At 48.8% G+C, this 14,059-nt stretch overlaps 1 protein-coding gene across 28 annotated transcripts in view; it reads left to right on the top strand.

Moving 5' to 3' along the window:
• Window positions 1-14,059, top strand: part of ptprdb (protein tyrosine phosphatase receptor type Db) — a 97,675-nt gene that overhangs the window by 65,048 nt on the left and 18,568 nt on the right. For 5 of the 28 annotated variants that reach the window (XM_029155085.3, XM_029155139.3, XM_029155181.3 and 2 more), the window contains 19 exons: window positions 994-1,182; window positions 2,373-2,381; window positions 3,958-3,975; window positions 5,605-5,715; window positions 6,468-6,479; window positions 6,948-7,217; window positions 7,459-7,568; window positions 7,667-7,864; window positions 7,978-8,103; window positions 8,222-8,369; window positions 8,454-8,599; window positions 8,774-8,918; window positions 9,706-10,008; window positions 11,016-11,209; window positions 11,366-11,392; window positions 12,001-12,118; window positions 12,258-12,845; window positions 13,239-13,333; window positions 13,682-13,938. In XM_029155085.3, coding sequence (XP_029010918.1) covers window positions 994-1,182; window positions 2,373-2,381; window positions 3,958-3,975; window positions 5,605-5,715; window positions 6,468-6,479; window positions 6,948-7,217; window positions 7,459-7,568; window positions 7,667-7,864; window positions 7,978-8,103; window positions 8,222-8,369; window positions 8,454-8,599; window positions 8,774-8,918; window positions 9,706-10,008; window positions 11,016-11,209; window positions 11,366-11,392; window positions 12,001-12,118; window positions 12,258-12,845; window positions 13,239-13,333; window positions 13,682-13,938 — 3,064 coding nt within the window. The remainder of the gene's footprint in view (window positions 1-993; window positions 1,183-2,372; window positions 2,382-3,957; window positions 3,976-5,604; window positions 5,716-6,467; window positions 6,480-6,947; window positions 7,218-7,458; window positions 7,569-7,666; window positions 7,865-7,977; window positions 8,104-8,221; window positions 8,370-8,453; window positions 8,600-8,773; window positions 8,919-9,705; window positions 10,009-11,015; window positions 11,210-11,365; window positions 11,393-12,000; window positions 12,119-12,257; window positions 12,846-13,238; window positions 13,334-13,681; window positions 13,939-14,059) is intronic. The other 23 variants (XM_029155104.3, XM_029155261.3, XM_029155148.3 and 20 more) reach the window with 14 other exon arrangements.

The raw sequence follows: 14,059 nt of genomic DNA, 5'->3' as shown, positions 1-14,059 counted from the left end.
TGGGCTAGTACCAGAATTAGCATCTCCTTGGCGAGGTTCAGTGCTAGGATTTCCCGTTAATGAGGCTCTGTGTGGTTGAGAGGGATAAAGTCACAAGGGATTCTGGGTGAAAAAAATGGGCTGAAATTAAAATAGACTAGATCAAATACATCGCAATCGTCGCAAACACAAACAGACAGTCTTTGCCCGCCCGCCTTCTTCATCCATGTGTCTCCTATAGACTTTATTATGGATGACTCATGAATCTGACATTCACCTTGCGCTCTTAAAGCGTAGCCTCAAACAAAGTTAAGAATCTGTTTTTAAAACCCCATTTGCTTTGAACCTGTTTGATTCCAAGGGTGAGACGAGTGTCTGTTCAGCTCATAGGGCTCTGATCCCAGCCTGCCTTGAAACATTGTCCCCTGCCTCCTATTCAGCTCGAATGAAGTTGGCTTTGATTTCATGTATCGCAGCGAAATGAGTCTTCGTGTTTCATTTAACTGTCTCGAGTGTCTACAAATTTACGTTTGATTTGCCTCCCCAGCAGGGAGTGAATCCCAGTGGACGTGTCTTTAAGGGACTCGCATATTTGATTTTATGCAAGACGTGAACTTCCTCAGAGGCTCGAGGTTCGGCAGCCGTAACCCGAGCAGCTAGAACCGCTGTGGATTCTCAGCCGAACTGACAGTATTTGATTTTCAATTGATTCTTATTTGAGGAGCGGGAGCCTTGAGCTTTAGTGATGTAGTTTGTCAGATGGAATCAAATGTTGGTTATTTCCTTTGACCTCAGCGTGGGATTCTTCAAAGGTTTTGCCTCCAGGCTCAAGGCTGATGCAAAAACCATATATTGGGTCTAAATCTGAGTTATGCATTTGATGACCTGAACACTGAATACACTCTGAATGTTAGAATTAAGTGATACACGCCCACCTGCTAAGGCTATTGTTAGCGGTAGCCATGATGACGCTGCGTGGCCTTGACATGAACAGGCTCTGTTTGATCTCCACAGAGGACCAGCTGCCGTCTGGGTACCCCACCATTGACATGGGTCCCCAGCTCAAGGTGGTGGAGCGCTCTCGGACCGCCACAATGCTCTGTGCCGCTAGTGGCAACCCTGACCCAGAAATTACCTGGTTCAAGGATTTCCTGCCAGTCAACACATCCAATAACAATGGCCGAATCAAGCAGCTCCGCTCAGGTAACCAACCCTTTTGTCCTTCCGCTCTTTCATTTCCCCTCAAGTCCCTGGTCTTTAGTTGTTTTTTTTCCAAACTCCCCACTGTGCTTTTTAACCTTTGCTCAGTATCCACGTCCCGTTTCCCCCAACGGCCCATTATTTTATGCCTCTGCTCCTACAAAGCGTCTGTTATTTTTGCCCTCATTCACCCCGACCCCCTCCTGCCGTGGTCTCTGGCTGTGTTTCTCAGCTGCCCCTCTCTGCTGCTGTGGTATGAGTTGATTGTGTCTGGTTGCCAACCCTTCCACACTCCGTAGGGCCTTTCAAAAGTCGAGGCCTCTCTCTTTCTCTGTCTCTCTCTCTCTCTGTCTCTCTCTCTCTCTCTCTCTCTCTCTACCTTCCTCCAGCCTCTCGGAGGTCCTCCCATGCAACTCACCATCACGGATGATTTTATTTTGGCCTTTGTGCGAAATTATAAAATATTAATCACAACAAGCATCAGTGCAACGCGTAGCGAGCCATTTTTAAAGAAATGTCTCCGCTGCCAGAAGCTGCTGAACCCGTGTGATGGTGGCGTGTGCTGAGGGAGCGCCCTCCCCTCAAAGAGCTCACTGCTGTGACTGAACCAAACTCCGCTGAAAGTCTCGCGTGAGGATGAAATTGACTGCGTCGAAACAATCTCGTACGAGAGGAGAAACGGTTGCATCCAAAGTCAATGACGCACACATGCCCCGGTCCAACCGGTCTTTCTGTAGCCACAGTAGTGTGTAACACCCCAACTTGTCCAAACAGACCTTCCTCCATCCTCCTGCTTCCAGGGACCAGCTCTTCCAAACCCCCTCTCTTGTGACTCTCTGGCTTCTTTATGGAAAACGAACCTCCTTGCTTTTGTCCCTGTTATTTTATTATTATTATTATTATTATTATTATTATTATTATTATTATTGGCTCAACCCCTGCTGCCCTGCTCGACGTAACCTGTACATTATAGAATCAAAATGAGTAACTTTACAAGCTATGTTAATCTGACCTCTTTTAGGTGGTGATGACTAAGTAGTTGATTGTGACTGTGTAGAGAAAATCAGTATCCATGACAGTTCCACTGCTTTATTCAAGGTGTTTCTGCTAAGTCAACTCCTCTGTAACCAGTGCTCCCATTGTAATGCCATGTCTGTGCTGTTTCTTTTCTCTTTGTATCTTTTTAACCACAGAGTCCTTTGGTAAGTGCTTCTGTTCCGAGGCCCACACCCTCACTGTCCACTTCTCTATTTACTCTTCACTAATGTTGCTACTGTTGCTGCTGCTGCTCACCTTTTACAAATGCCGGGGTGTTATTAAAATGCATGGCATGCATTTTACTAACAGTCACACAAGGATAATTCAACTCACACATAGTGTACAGAACACGCACACACACACACAGACACACACACAGACACACACACACACACACACATACAAGCACTGACACCACTCTGTCACCCTAGCGGTAGACGCCCCCCACCCTCACCTGTGCACCCGCAGCCTCTCCACACCCACACAAATGCAATAACTTCCTCCTCACACTCGCCTATTTACGTCACCTCTCTCTTCGCTCCTTCACTTATTCAATTGTTCTTCCCCTCAGTCACTCACTCACTCACTCACTCTGTCATTTACTCACCCACTTACTCTGTCCGCCCTGCTGTATAGAGTTACCAGTCAATAAGCCATCAGCTCCAGATGGCTATAAGGTAGGCCTCCGGTGGAGCCACTGGAAGAAAATCAATGGCTGACAGGCCTCAGACTTCTAGACGTTGACTCTGCAGCGTAGTGTATGTACGGTTCATATTAACTCCAGTCTCTACAGTGTAGACAGTGTGGTTAGTGTGTTAAACTAGGTACATTATCCAAATTATCCACCCATTATCCAACAATTTTTTCTCTACATTCTTGACGCCTGCTCCGTCTGATTCTAGTGTCTCAGATAGTTAGCTGCGATCAGGCCACTGTAACAGTCCGACGCTGTCCAGCTCATCCCTCGTCTTCAGCGGACCCCCTCCCTTACTGCCGACGGTCCACTGAAGATACGGAGCACAAACACACCTTGTGCTCTTTGGTTCGTCTCGCTGGTGACACGCCAGCGTGACATTTACTGCTGCGTCGGGATTAGAAAGATTTAGCTGTGACGGTGATGGAAAGATTCCCTCCGTTGTCAACTTTTTGCCAGTTATCTCAGAGATATAGTGGGAGGTGAAGCAAAAAGCACCAAAAAAGTCAAATCGATACAGACAGTGACTTTTTCTGACGCCAAAATGGCGAAGGTTGGATTTCTGCTACTGCTCCGTAAACCGTACAACTAGTGGGATTACAGAAGAAGCGGCGGGTTAAGACCCGGGTCGGTTAAGCCCTGTTAGAGCAGCGCACATACCCCCCCTCCCCCCACAGCCACATCTGCCCCCGCTGCAAGTCAGTAACACCAAATCAATAACCCATTACCTTATAACTCTGTCACTGTCTCTCACTTTCTGTCTCCTCCTCACTCTGTCTTTATTTATTCTCCTACTTTCTTTCGTGCCCTTTTCTCGTCTCGCTCTCTTTCTCGCTGAATTCAGTTCTGTATTTTAAGTCTCTCTCTCTCTCTAATTTGATTCTTCTCCCTTCCAAGTTACTCCCTCTCCCAGCCCCACAACCCCCAGACCCACACCCCCACCCCTCCCCAAGTCCCTCCCTCCCCGACCCCCCTGCTCCTGCCGTGGTACTAACATTTTCTTCTTCTTCTCCTTCTCTAATCTCGTGCATTCATTGCCCACTCAGGTGGCACGCCCATACGAGGTAAGACTGCTGGGAGGACCAACATGACACAGTGGCCCGATTCCTTTCTCGACCCCTGGTTCCTACTCGGCCCAGAGATCTGACCGAAAAACCACAGCTCTGCATGGGTTAATCAATGTGGGCCGGAGTCGCCCGTGACTCGGCCATATTGGTGACGCTCATCCAGCGGGTTCAGATCTGCAGTAGGCGCAGGAGGGGGAATTGGAATTGAGCTCAGCAATTCATGATAATGTGACTTTGAATCACCTCCTCTCTTCTCGCCCTCCATCCTCTCGACATCCTTTCATTTTCCATCCCAGCCTCAGTGTTCACTCTTCGACTCCATGGCTTTCTTCTTCGTCATATTGTGATCTCTCTCCTATTTTGTCTCCATCATTTTAACATCGCATACATTTTCCTTGTTTCCAGTCTCCTAGCATGACGTGTTTACGACTTATTTCTTTGTGGCCTAGTTTGAGGTAGCGTCACTTCTACCTCTCTTCGTTTTTTTTGTTTTTTTTTTATGAACTGATTTTCTTTTCTTTTTTCCTTTTTCCGTTCTTTTTTTTTTTTGTGGTCTTGACCTGAAGTTGACCCGGCCTCTCTTTCAACCTTGTCTCTATTTGCCCAATCAGATGCCCCCGTTTTGTTTTTCCCTCCCAGCTGTTATTCGCTCAACCTGAAAAGTCCAGATGGCAAAGACTCCGACACACGCACGGACTCCCGCGTGCTCACACTCACGGACATGCACACACACATTTCTCCATAGTTTTTTACCATTACTCCTTCTTTCCTGTCTCATCACCAACAAAAAGCCCCAAACAACCACTTTTTTGATAAAGTTTTTATGGGCGCTTTTTTGCCTTTTCCACACCATCTTTAAAGAACCTCTGGTTGACTTTTTTGACAGTTTTTCTATTTTCAGGGAACGAGAAAGCATCGGTCCCTTCCCAAGGCTTTGCGTATGTCGTTCTCTCTTTTTTTTTTTTAAATCTGTTGGCCCTGACGGAGGTCAGTTGATCTCTTTACCTCTTTAATGGGTGTGTTTTAAATGACATCACACTCCTGATCCCACTGGTGGATCCCGAAGGGTTGGGGATATCTCGCCATGGCCGTATCTTTGTCAAACGTATACTTAAAAAATGTTTTTTCTCTCTATAACTTCATCTCAATTTTCAGCCAAGAGTTTTCCTAATCCTGTATTTGTGACTGGACTTCTCTGCATTTTGGCTGCTTGCTCTATTCGTTTCTGCCTTGCATGAAGACTTCACTCTCTGTTTTTGTACTGTAGGCTTTGTGTCAGTGCGTTTGTTTTTGTATTTTTGTTTTTTTCTTTCCATATCTAAATCAGGAGGCTGACCCCTGTTTTGGGCAGATTCTTGCTGACAGTGGTAGAAGCGTCTTCATGTGTCCCTGTAGCTCTGGTTCCCTTTTTAGCCCTGTGTGCTTCATACAGGCTTCAGCTTGGTTTTGCTGAAAACCTCCTCAGACTCATTTAGGCTTTTTTCTCAGTTTTTGCTTTTCAGATGTAAATGCGTTTATGAAATACACCGCAGTCTTCCACTTTTGTGTGATTGGTCTGCTTCCTCTCTGTCTTTCTGTGTGACTCTCCTTTTTCTATCTTCTACACTTTCTCCTCCCTCCGTCCAGGTGCCCTGCAGATAGAGATGAGTGAGGAGTCAGACCAGGGGAAGTATGAGTGTGTGGCCACCAACAGCGACGGGACGCGGTATTCCACACCAGCTAACCTCTACGTCCGAGGTAAGACGGGGACGGGGATGCTACCCTATGGTGACCATGGTCCAAACAAACAGTTTACCCTAGAAGACATCATCACGAGAGTAGATCTAGGCTGTGCTGGAGGTTTCACTCTCCTCTTTAGCCTTTGGACCTCAGAGAAAAGCTACATCATCGTCTGGTTGAAGACTTGTGTTTCTCCCCTCATGTCTGACAGGCATCTCGCTTCCTCAGGCGCTGTCTCCTTCAGCACGCACACGCAGACACGCGCCCGATAAATGCTTGAATCCCGGAGACGTTTTCATTCCCGAGGCCCTTCGCTCTGTTTTCTGGCCCCCACCCGCGAGAAAGGGGGGGGGGGGCTGCTTTTTTGACTGCAGCGTGGCTCACGGGGATGCGAAACAATCACACGCGCCGACATAAACACACACATGCTTAACGTTAATAACATATGCTCCACATTTTGGCGCGTGACACGGGCAGCGCAGACGCAGCGGTGTGCGTCTAACAGGGCCAGTAGCAGCGAGCGATGCTGCACAGTGAGGGCTTGACAGGCGCACTGTGGAGGCCTCACAGGGAGGCTTTCATCCAACTGGCCCCTCGCGCCGTCTGTTTCCCCTCTCTCATCTGCTCGTTTCTCTCTGTCTGCCGCCGCCTTGCCACGCTCCCGTGTCTAACGTGTTCTCTCTCTGTGTCTCCTGTCTCTTCTCTGATGCTTCCTCCCTTCTCCTATCAACCCCCCCCCCCCCCTCCTTCCCGCCGTCCTCCCTCTGCAGAGCTGCGAGAAGGTTGGTAACCGCGACAACCGCGTGGTTTCTTTTGAGTCTCTCCCGTGTATTTGCTTTTCTTCCATTAAACTGCCATTTGTGCTCGTGCGCCTCGGCTGTTTTCATGTGCGCCACTGAAGGTTTAAACCTGCCTGTGCGTTTTGCTCCTTTGAGACGCTCATCATCTCTCTTTTTTTCACTATCAGTGCATGTGTCTTTTTGTGTGTGTGTGTGTGTGTGTGTGTGTGTGTGTGTGTGTATGTGTGTGTGTGTGTGTGTTTGTCGTGAGAGTCTGTTTGACTTCATGAAATATTTAATGGGGCACACCTGAAAACACCATGAATAAAACATGTTGATATCACATGCTCCGATCATGTGCATAAAACTCCATGTGAGAACCAAAATCAAAGCCTTCCGTGTAGAACCTTGCTGTCTACAGTCAACATGGCATTTTCCCCTCATACGTCTCCTCCTGCCTTCCTGGTCCAGTGCGTCGCGTCCCCCCTCGCTTCTCCATCCCCCCGGCCGACAGCGAGATCATGCCCGGGGGGAACGTCAACATCACCTGCGTGGCCGTGGGCTCGCCCATGCCCTATGTGAAGTGGATGCTGGGAGCGGAAGACCTGACGCCAGAGGACGACATGCCCATTGGCCGCAACGTCCTGGAGCTGACGGACGTGCGCCAGTCCAACAATTACACCTGCGTTGCCATGTCCACGCTGGGGGTGATCGAGGCCGTCGCACAGATTATTGTCAAAGGTGGGTACGCGGGGACAGGCGACGGTTGGTCCCAACACCCGGGCTTTGGTTCGTTTTGATTTCACACCCACAGTGGACTGGATTTGTCTCGTCAGTGTTGTGTCAGCTGGAAGCAAAGGGATAAACCTGGTGTCTCAGCTCGGGGTGTTTGCTGTGCGTCGTGTCAGTTTTGTTGCTGGGCTCTGTTTTTTCTTTTTTTTTGTGCCTAGCGTGACATACTTTTCTTTTCCTCCTCTCGCAGCTTTACCGAAGGCTCCTGGCATGCCTGTGGTGACGGAGAGGACTGCAACAAGCATCACTCTTACCTGGGATTCTGGAAACCCTGAACCTGTCTCCTATTATATAATACAGGTTTGTCAGCGACAGCGTATATAGAATGCACTGCATGGCTCATCCTCTGCACAAAGTTGCCTTGAAACAATTCTCTCCTCTCCGCTCCTGCTCTCCAGCACCGCGCCAAAGGCTCGGAGGACCCATACAAAGAGATCGACGGCATCGCCACCACGCGTTACAGCGTGGGCGGCCTCAGCCCTTACTCCCATTATGACTTCAGGGTGGCGGCTGTTAACACCATCGGCCAGGGCCCGTCCAGCGACGTGGTGGAGGCTCGCACCGCTGAGCAGGCTCCGTCCTCCCCACCGCGACAGGTCTGGACCGTGTTCGGCCAATTTAGACTCTGTCTGGAGTTAAAATAAAATTCTGCTTGTTCACGTCTGAGCTATTATTATTGTGGATCCATTTCCTACTCTCTGCCCCGCAGGTCAGAGGTCGCATGCTGAGCACAACCACCGCCATCATCCACTGGGATGAGCCGGAGGAACCTAACGGGCAGGTGGTCGGCTACAGAGTGTACTACACCTCCGACAACGCGCTGCCAGTCAACCAGGTTTCGCTTCGCTCGGCGTTCCCTCTTGTTAATCACAGTTGCCTGCGTGTCTCCGGCACCATCTGCGTGTGCGGTTGTGCTCACGCGTGACAGTATATTGTGTCTGTGCGTTGTGCAGTGGGAGAAGCAGATGGTGCGCAGCGCTAACTTCATCACCATCCAGAGTTTGACTCCTAACAAGACGTACTACATCAGAGTGTTGGCCTTCACCTCCGTAGGGGACGGTCCCCTGTCCCAGGACCTGCAGATTATAGCCAAGACTGGAGGTAAGCGCGGGGGAAAGATGTCAGGTTACAGGAAAAACTGTACAAGCATCAACCCAAAGTACTATGCGTGTGTCCCATGTGTAGTTCCATCCCAGCCTTCGGATTTTAAGGGCGAGGCCAAATCTGAGACCAGTATCCTGTTGTCCTGGGTGGCCCCACCTCAGGGTGGCCCGGACAACCAGATCACGGGTTACGAACTGGTCTACCGACGAGCAGATGACACGGAGGAGGTAGGAACAGAGAGACGGATGGCCCAGTGGATGAGATTAGCCGTTAGCGTAATGGAGGGGGTTGGATGGAGAGTAGATTAAAGGACAGGTGTGGAAATGGATGGATGGAATTTTGGACTGTCTTACATAGAATCTTCATGTGAATAATTCATCATTTTCTGCATCTTCCTGCAGAAAAAAGTGAGCTTCGAACCCACCACCTCTTATCTGCTGAAGAACCTGAAGCCTTTCTCCAGCTACACCTTCCAGCTGGCTGCCAGGAGCAAGCACGGGATCGGGGCGTACACGAACGAAGTGTCCATTGACACGCCACAGACACGTAGGTCCACTGTGTGTGAGCGCGTGTGAGCGAGAGAGGTTTCGGTTTGGACAATGCAAAAGTCGGATTTCACGTTAAAAGCCTCCAGCCGCAATCAGGAGTAAAGCTAAATCGCACCTTCATGTGTGACACTGTATTTGTTAAAGCTTTTTTTTGCATTGTCACAAACTGACCATAATTAACCCAGAGCTCAACTGACCTCAGAATTGATGACCCAGCCAATAAAAACCCTTTGAAATTTCCAAAACTGTACAAATATTGCCTTTTGAACACTAAGCAACTGATTGATAGCAATACTTGATTTGCATATCAACCTGAGGTCTGTCAGAGATTCAGTCAGAACAAGGTAAGAAGCCAGAGGTTTGTAGCTAGAGAGGATGGATCTCCATCATCTGTCAGGACAAGTTATGGGCAGGTATGTCTGTGTTTAAACTCGAGTCAGTGTTTTTGTGTTGCATCTCTTTTAAATCATCCACTTGTGTTCATTGATCAGACATTTCTACCAACACAGACGTTGACACCCATCATCCAGTATCTTTGTTCGGCCATCTTGCTTTCTAGCCATAGGGTCATTTTTCGTAGGAGCTTCTGTTCTCCAGTGTTTTGTTTTCATTTTATGTTTCTTTGTCTTTTGTTCCCTGTCTCTCATTTGTTTCTATTTCATCGCCATTCCTCCACGGCGACCCCCACATCCCCACCCCTCCACCCGCCGATAACAAATCGCACACACGACCGATCGCTCACCCAAACAACCCCCCTATGTGCTTCCTCAAAACTGGCCAATCAGTTCCTGCAGCGCCCCCCCAGGACATCACATGCACCAGTCCCAGTTCTACCAGTATCCTGGTAAGTTGGGCTCCACCTCCTCTGGAGTTTCAGAATGGCATCATTACGGGCTACTCCATCCAGTACTCCAATACCGAGGGCAACAAAACGTCCAAAAGAGTTGACGGAATTCCTCCGGAGAGTTCTCCGTATCTCCTGGAAAACCTGGAGAAATGGACTGAGTATGGAATAACAGTGCGGGCGCAGACGGAAGCTGGGGACGGACCGGAAAGCTTGCAGCTGCTTATTCGCACCGAGGAAGATGGTATGTTCTCAAACGAACCCTTTGCCCCCTCTAACAATCACTAATATAGCACCCTGAACTAACAGCAAGCACCTTCCACTGACCGGGAAAGGCCTTTTGTCTGTTCTGGAGCTGAAAACCTCCCATTTGTTCACGTCCACGAAAACTCCCCAACATCCTGTTTCTCCCTCCTGAGTCCTCCCCTGTCATCAACCTATTTTCCCTCCAACACCTTTTTTGCCAACGCTTTTTCCACATTTTCCCCTTTTTTACCAAAACGTTCCTCGTTTTTGGGACAAGGCTTGGTGGGAATTATCGTATTCCTCAACCAAAACAAACCCTTTTAGCTGCAGCTTTCCTCACCTTGGCGCTGATTACTGACCATCTGTCTTTCCAACTCCTCCAGTTCCATGACTGCTATTTAAATCGTTTGTAGCTGGCTTTAATTAGCGTGTTTGATCGTGCCGAAAGCGCAAATTAGTTTTTGATGTTTATGCTCAATATCACACGCTGCGTCTCCACTGCATCATTTTTCCGCCTTTCTTTAGAGAGCTTATATGTGGTCAGTCAGATAACCAGAGGTTTCGCTGCTTTTTGTTTTGTTTTTTGTGTTTTTGTCTTTTTCTGAGAACTGTAGTTCTTGGCAGCATGGGAGAGGTTTTTCTTGATAACAGTATTTTCTCTTTGACTGCCTGCCACTGTTTATCTGCCCTTGGCAACGAATCCTTTTCTATCTGCCATTCTTATCTTTCTCTACATTTGCTTCTTATCCTTCACTGCTTTTTTCCTCCATGTTTTTCCTCAAGCACTCACATTTTTTACTGTTTTGACTTTTTTTCCCTGACATCAGAGCTTTAGTCTTTTTGGAATAATGTATTTTTACATTTTTCAGATATTTTTTTTACCTGCTTCTTAAACCAAATCTCTTTTTGATTAGACAACAATACGTCTTTGAAAGTTAAGAGCAGGAGAGGTTTGCGTGTCCGTCTTCTATGACCCTTGACCTGTATCCCAAAATGCATTTTTAGTTCCAAGCGGGCCTCCGCGAGGGGTGGAGGCAGAGACTGTGAATGCCTCGGCCGTTAGAGTGAAATGGCGAGCACCAGCGCCTGAACGGCAGCATGGTCAGATCAGAGGCTACCAAGTCCACTATGTGAGAATGAACTACGGAGAAGCTCAGGGTCATCCCTTCGTCAAGGACATCCTTATAGAGGACTCTCAGGTGACTCTCATGTCTGATTTTTATTTATTATGATCACCTAAGTCTTAGCAATATTTTATATTTAAAGTCACATCATTGTAAACTACATTAACAAATGCTACGACACCTCAAAAAAAATTAACAAATCTTTCCCTTTTCTCTCTGCTCTTCATACAGTGGACATATGATGACACAGCTGAATATGTGAGTACAGTGTTAAGTTTATTATTCTACATTTCAATGGCAAAGCATGAATATTAAATGAGTCATATGTATGAGTTTGTAGATTTTAAATAACCCGAGCGACAACTTGAAATCAAAGCCCAGTGAGCAGGCTGCGTTTTCATTTGTGCGTTCTGCGCTCGCCAGGATTTTCAATAAAATAGCGTAGCAAAACGCACAGATGACTGATGGTACGAGTGAGTGCGGGATATTGCCAAGAAAGTGTGATTATTATATTTATGCTTTCCACCGGCCAGAAAATTAAGAAGAAATTGCATTTAGTGTAAAGATGGAGATAAGCAGAAATGCGTTTTGAGTGTTCGTGTCGTTAAATGACATTTTTTGTAGAGAATGAACCACACTCTGAACGACAGAATATTTGATATATACTCTGAAATCCAAGGGCATTTCTGGTACATTTCCTGCAGCCAGAAATACCTTAAAACTTAAACCAAGTCCCTGAAGTTCCGTGTGATAAGAATCGCACCTCAAGTCAGATTGTGCACTGGTTCTGGCCAGTTTGACGTTGACCTTTCTTTGTTAAGTCACCGCTCGGAGGCAGTAGCTGACCCGGCTTTTTCGTCCTGCAGGAAGTGATTCTGGGAGACCTGAGGGCAGACACCTCTTACTCCGTATCAGTGGGGGCTTACACAGCCAGAGGCGATGGTGCTCGCAGCAAACCTGTAACAGTCTGCACTGCCCTGCCACGTAAGTCAGAGCTGCAGACACACACACACACACACACACACACACTCGAACACACACACACGCACACAGCGGTCTCTAAAACAATCACTGCAGTGACTTATGTCTCACTCTATCTCCCGCTCTCCTCCTCTCTCTCCAGTGCCTGAGAAGCCCAAGCTGATGGTGAGTGCCACTGACGTAGGTACTGCTCTGCTTCAGTGGTACCCGCCGCCAAACCCGCCCACCCCGATCCTGGGGTTCCGCCTCACCTTCGGCCGCGCTGACGTCCTACCCTTTACAGTGGTGGAGTTCCCAACCAAGGAGAACCGCTACACCGCCCATGACATTCACAAGGGAGCCAGCTATGTGTTCCGACTCGCGGCCCGCAACAAAATGGGCTACGGCGAGGAAGCGGCGATGGAAGTGACCACTGCAGAAGACGCCCCCAGCGGATTCCCACAACAAATCGCGTCCGAGGAGGCGTCTGACGCCTCCCTCCGGCTGGAATGGAAATCAGTGCCGCTAATTGAGCAAAATGGAAAAATAACCAAGTACTCGGTGCTGTACAAGGACGTAAACAGTCGAGGGAACGCCTCCGAAGTCGTGGTGCCGGCTCCAGAATCAAGCGTTGTGTTGGAGGGTTTGAGCGCAGACACTGTGTATGATGTCAGGGTGTGCGCGTTCACTGCTGTGGGTCCTGGGCCATACAGCCCCAGCGTCCAGTTTAGGACGCAGCGGCTCGACCAAGGTACGACTCACACTCGCTGTCCGACAGCCGTCCTTCCTCACTCAGGATGCAAGTCCTGCCTCCTAACGGCACGGTTGTGCATATATTAATCCCAAACGTCTACACACACAGTCAGACACAGCACATCTGGCGACAACATCCTAAGTGTCCTTTTTCGTTGTCTTGTCACTGTAGTCTTAGACCCATCGTCCTTTTCAAAATCAAGGTAAGAGTCTTGAGTCTTGAGTCGAGTGTCCCAGTCCAGTCCCACTCAGTGTGTGTTGAAAAGAGCAGGTAGTTACTGTAGCTCGGTTCTAGAGCAGGAAACGCAGGTAAGGCTGTTAGATTGAGCGGAGTGGATTCGTATTCATGTCTCTTGTTTCTTCTCGTCTCTTGTCTTTTTTTGCATCTTAGTTTTTGCCACCAACTTCAGAGTAAAAGCTGCCATGAAGAACTCTGTGCTACTGTCGTGGGAGATCCGGGACAAGAACCCTGCCCAGCCGTTCACGGTGAGTAGATTCGGACAAGACAGGAAATGCAAATGCAAATTGGCAAATGCTAACGGGGGAAAAATAAATTAAAGGCGATGTTCAATTTAGGATGATTGGCTTCTCTCCATTGCCCGTAGGTGTGAGTGTGTGAGTGAATGGTTGTCTGTATGTAGTCTGTATGTGTTGCCCTGCGATGGACTGGCGACCTGTCCAGGGTGTACCCTGCCTCTCGCCCATAGCCAGCTGGGTTAGGCTCCAGCACCCCCGTGACCCCGCATTAGGGAGTAAGCGGTTCAGAAAATGGATGGATGGATGGACGATGTTCAATGTCTCCTTTTCTTGATGTTGTGTGTTTTCCATGCGCAGATCCTGTACGGGAAGGGCCAGTCGGTGGAAGTGGACGGGAAGCAGACCCAGAAGCTGATCACTGGCCTGGAGCCGGACACTCAGTACTCCTTCCTGCTCACCAACCGGGCCAACAGCGCCGGGGGCCTGCAGCACCGCGTCACCGCCACCACAGCCCCGGACCTCCTGAAGACCAAGCCCACCGTGGTGGGCAAGACCAACGCGGACGGAATGGTGACGGTGCAGCTGCCCGTCGTGCAGACCGCCGCTAAAGTCAGGTAGAGCCCAGCAGTCGCGCGCTGCGCTGCGTCGGAGTCTAGCTTTAATTAGGATGTTGTCAAATGAATAGTTCTATGGACCCGGGGAGACCGTTTCACTCCGCCTCCCGCCCCCCCCGGT

This window comes from Betta splendens, chromosome 1, assembly GCF_900634795.4.
Source record: "Betta splendens chromosome 1, fBetSpl5.4, whole genome shotgun sequence".
Lineage (NCBI taxonomy): Eukaryota > Metazoa > Chordata > Actinopteri > Anabantiformes > Osphronemidae > Betta > Betta splendens.
Note: the sequence above shows the minus strand (reverse complement) of the source record. Positions and strands in the feature narration are given on the sequence as shown.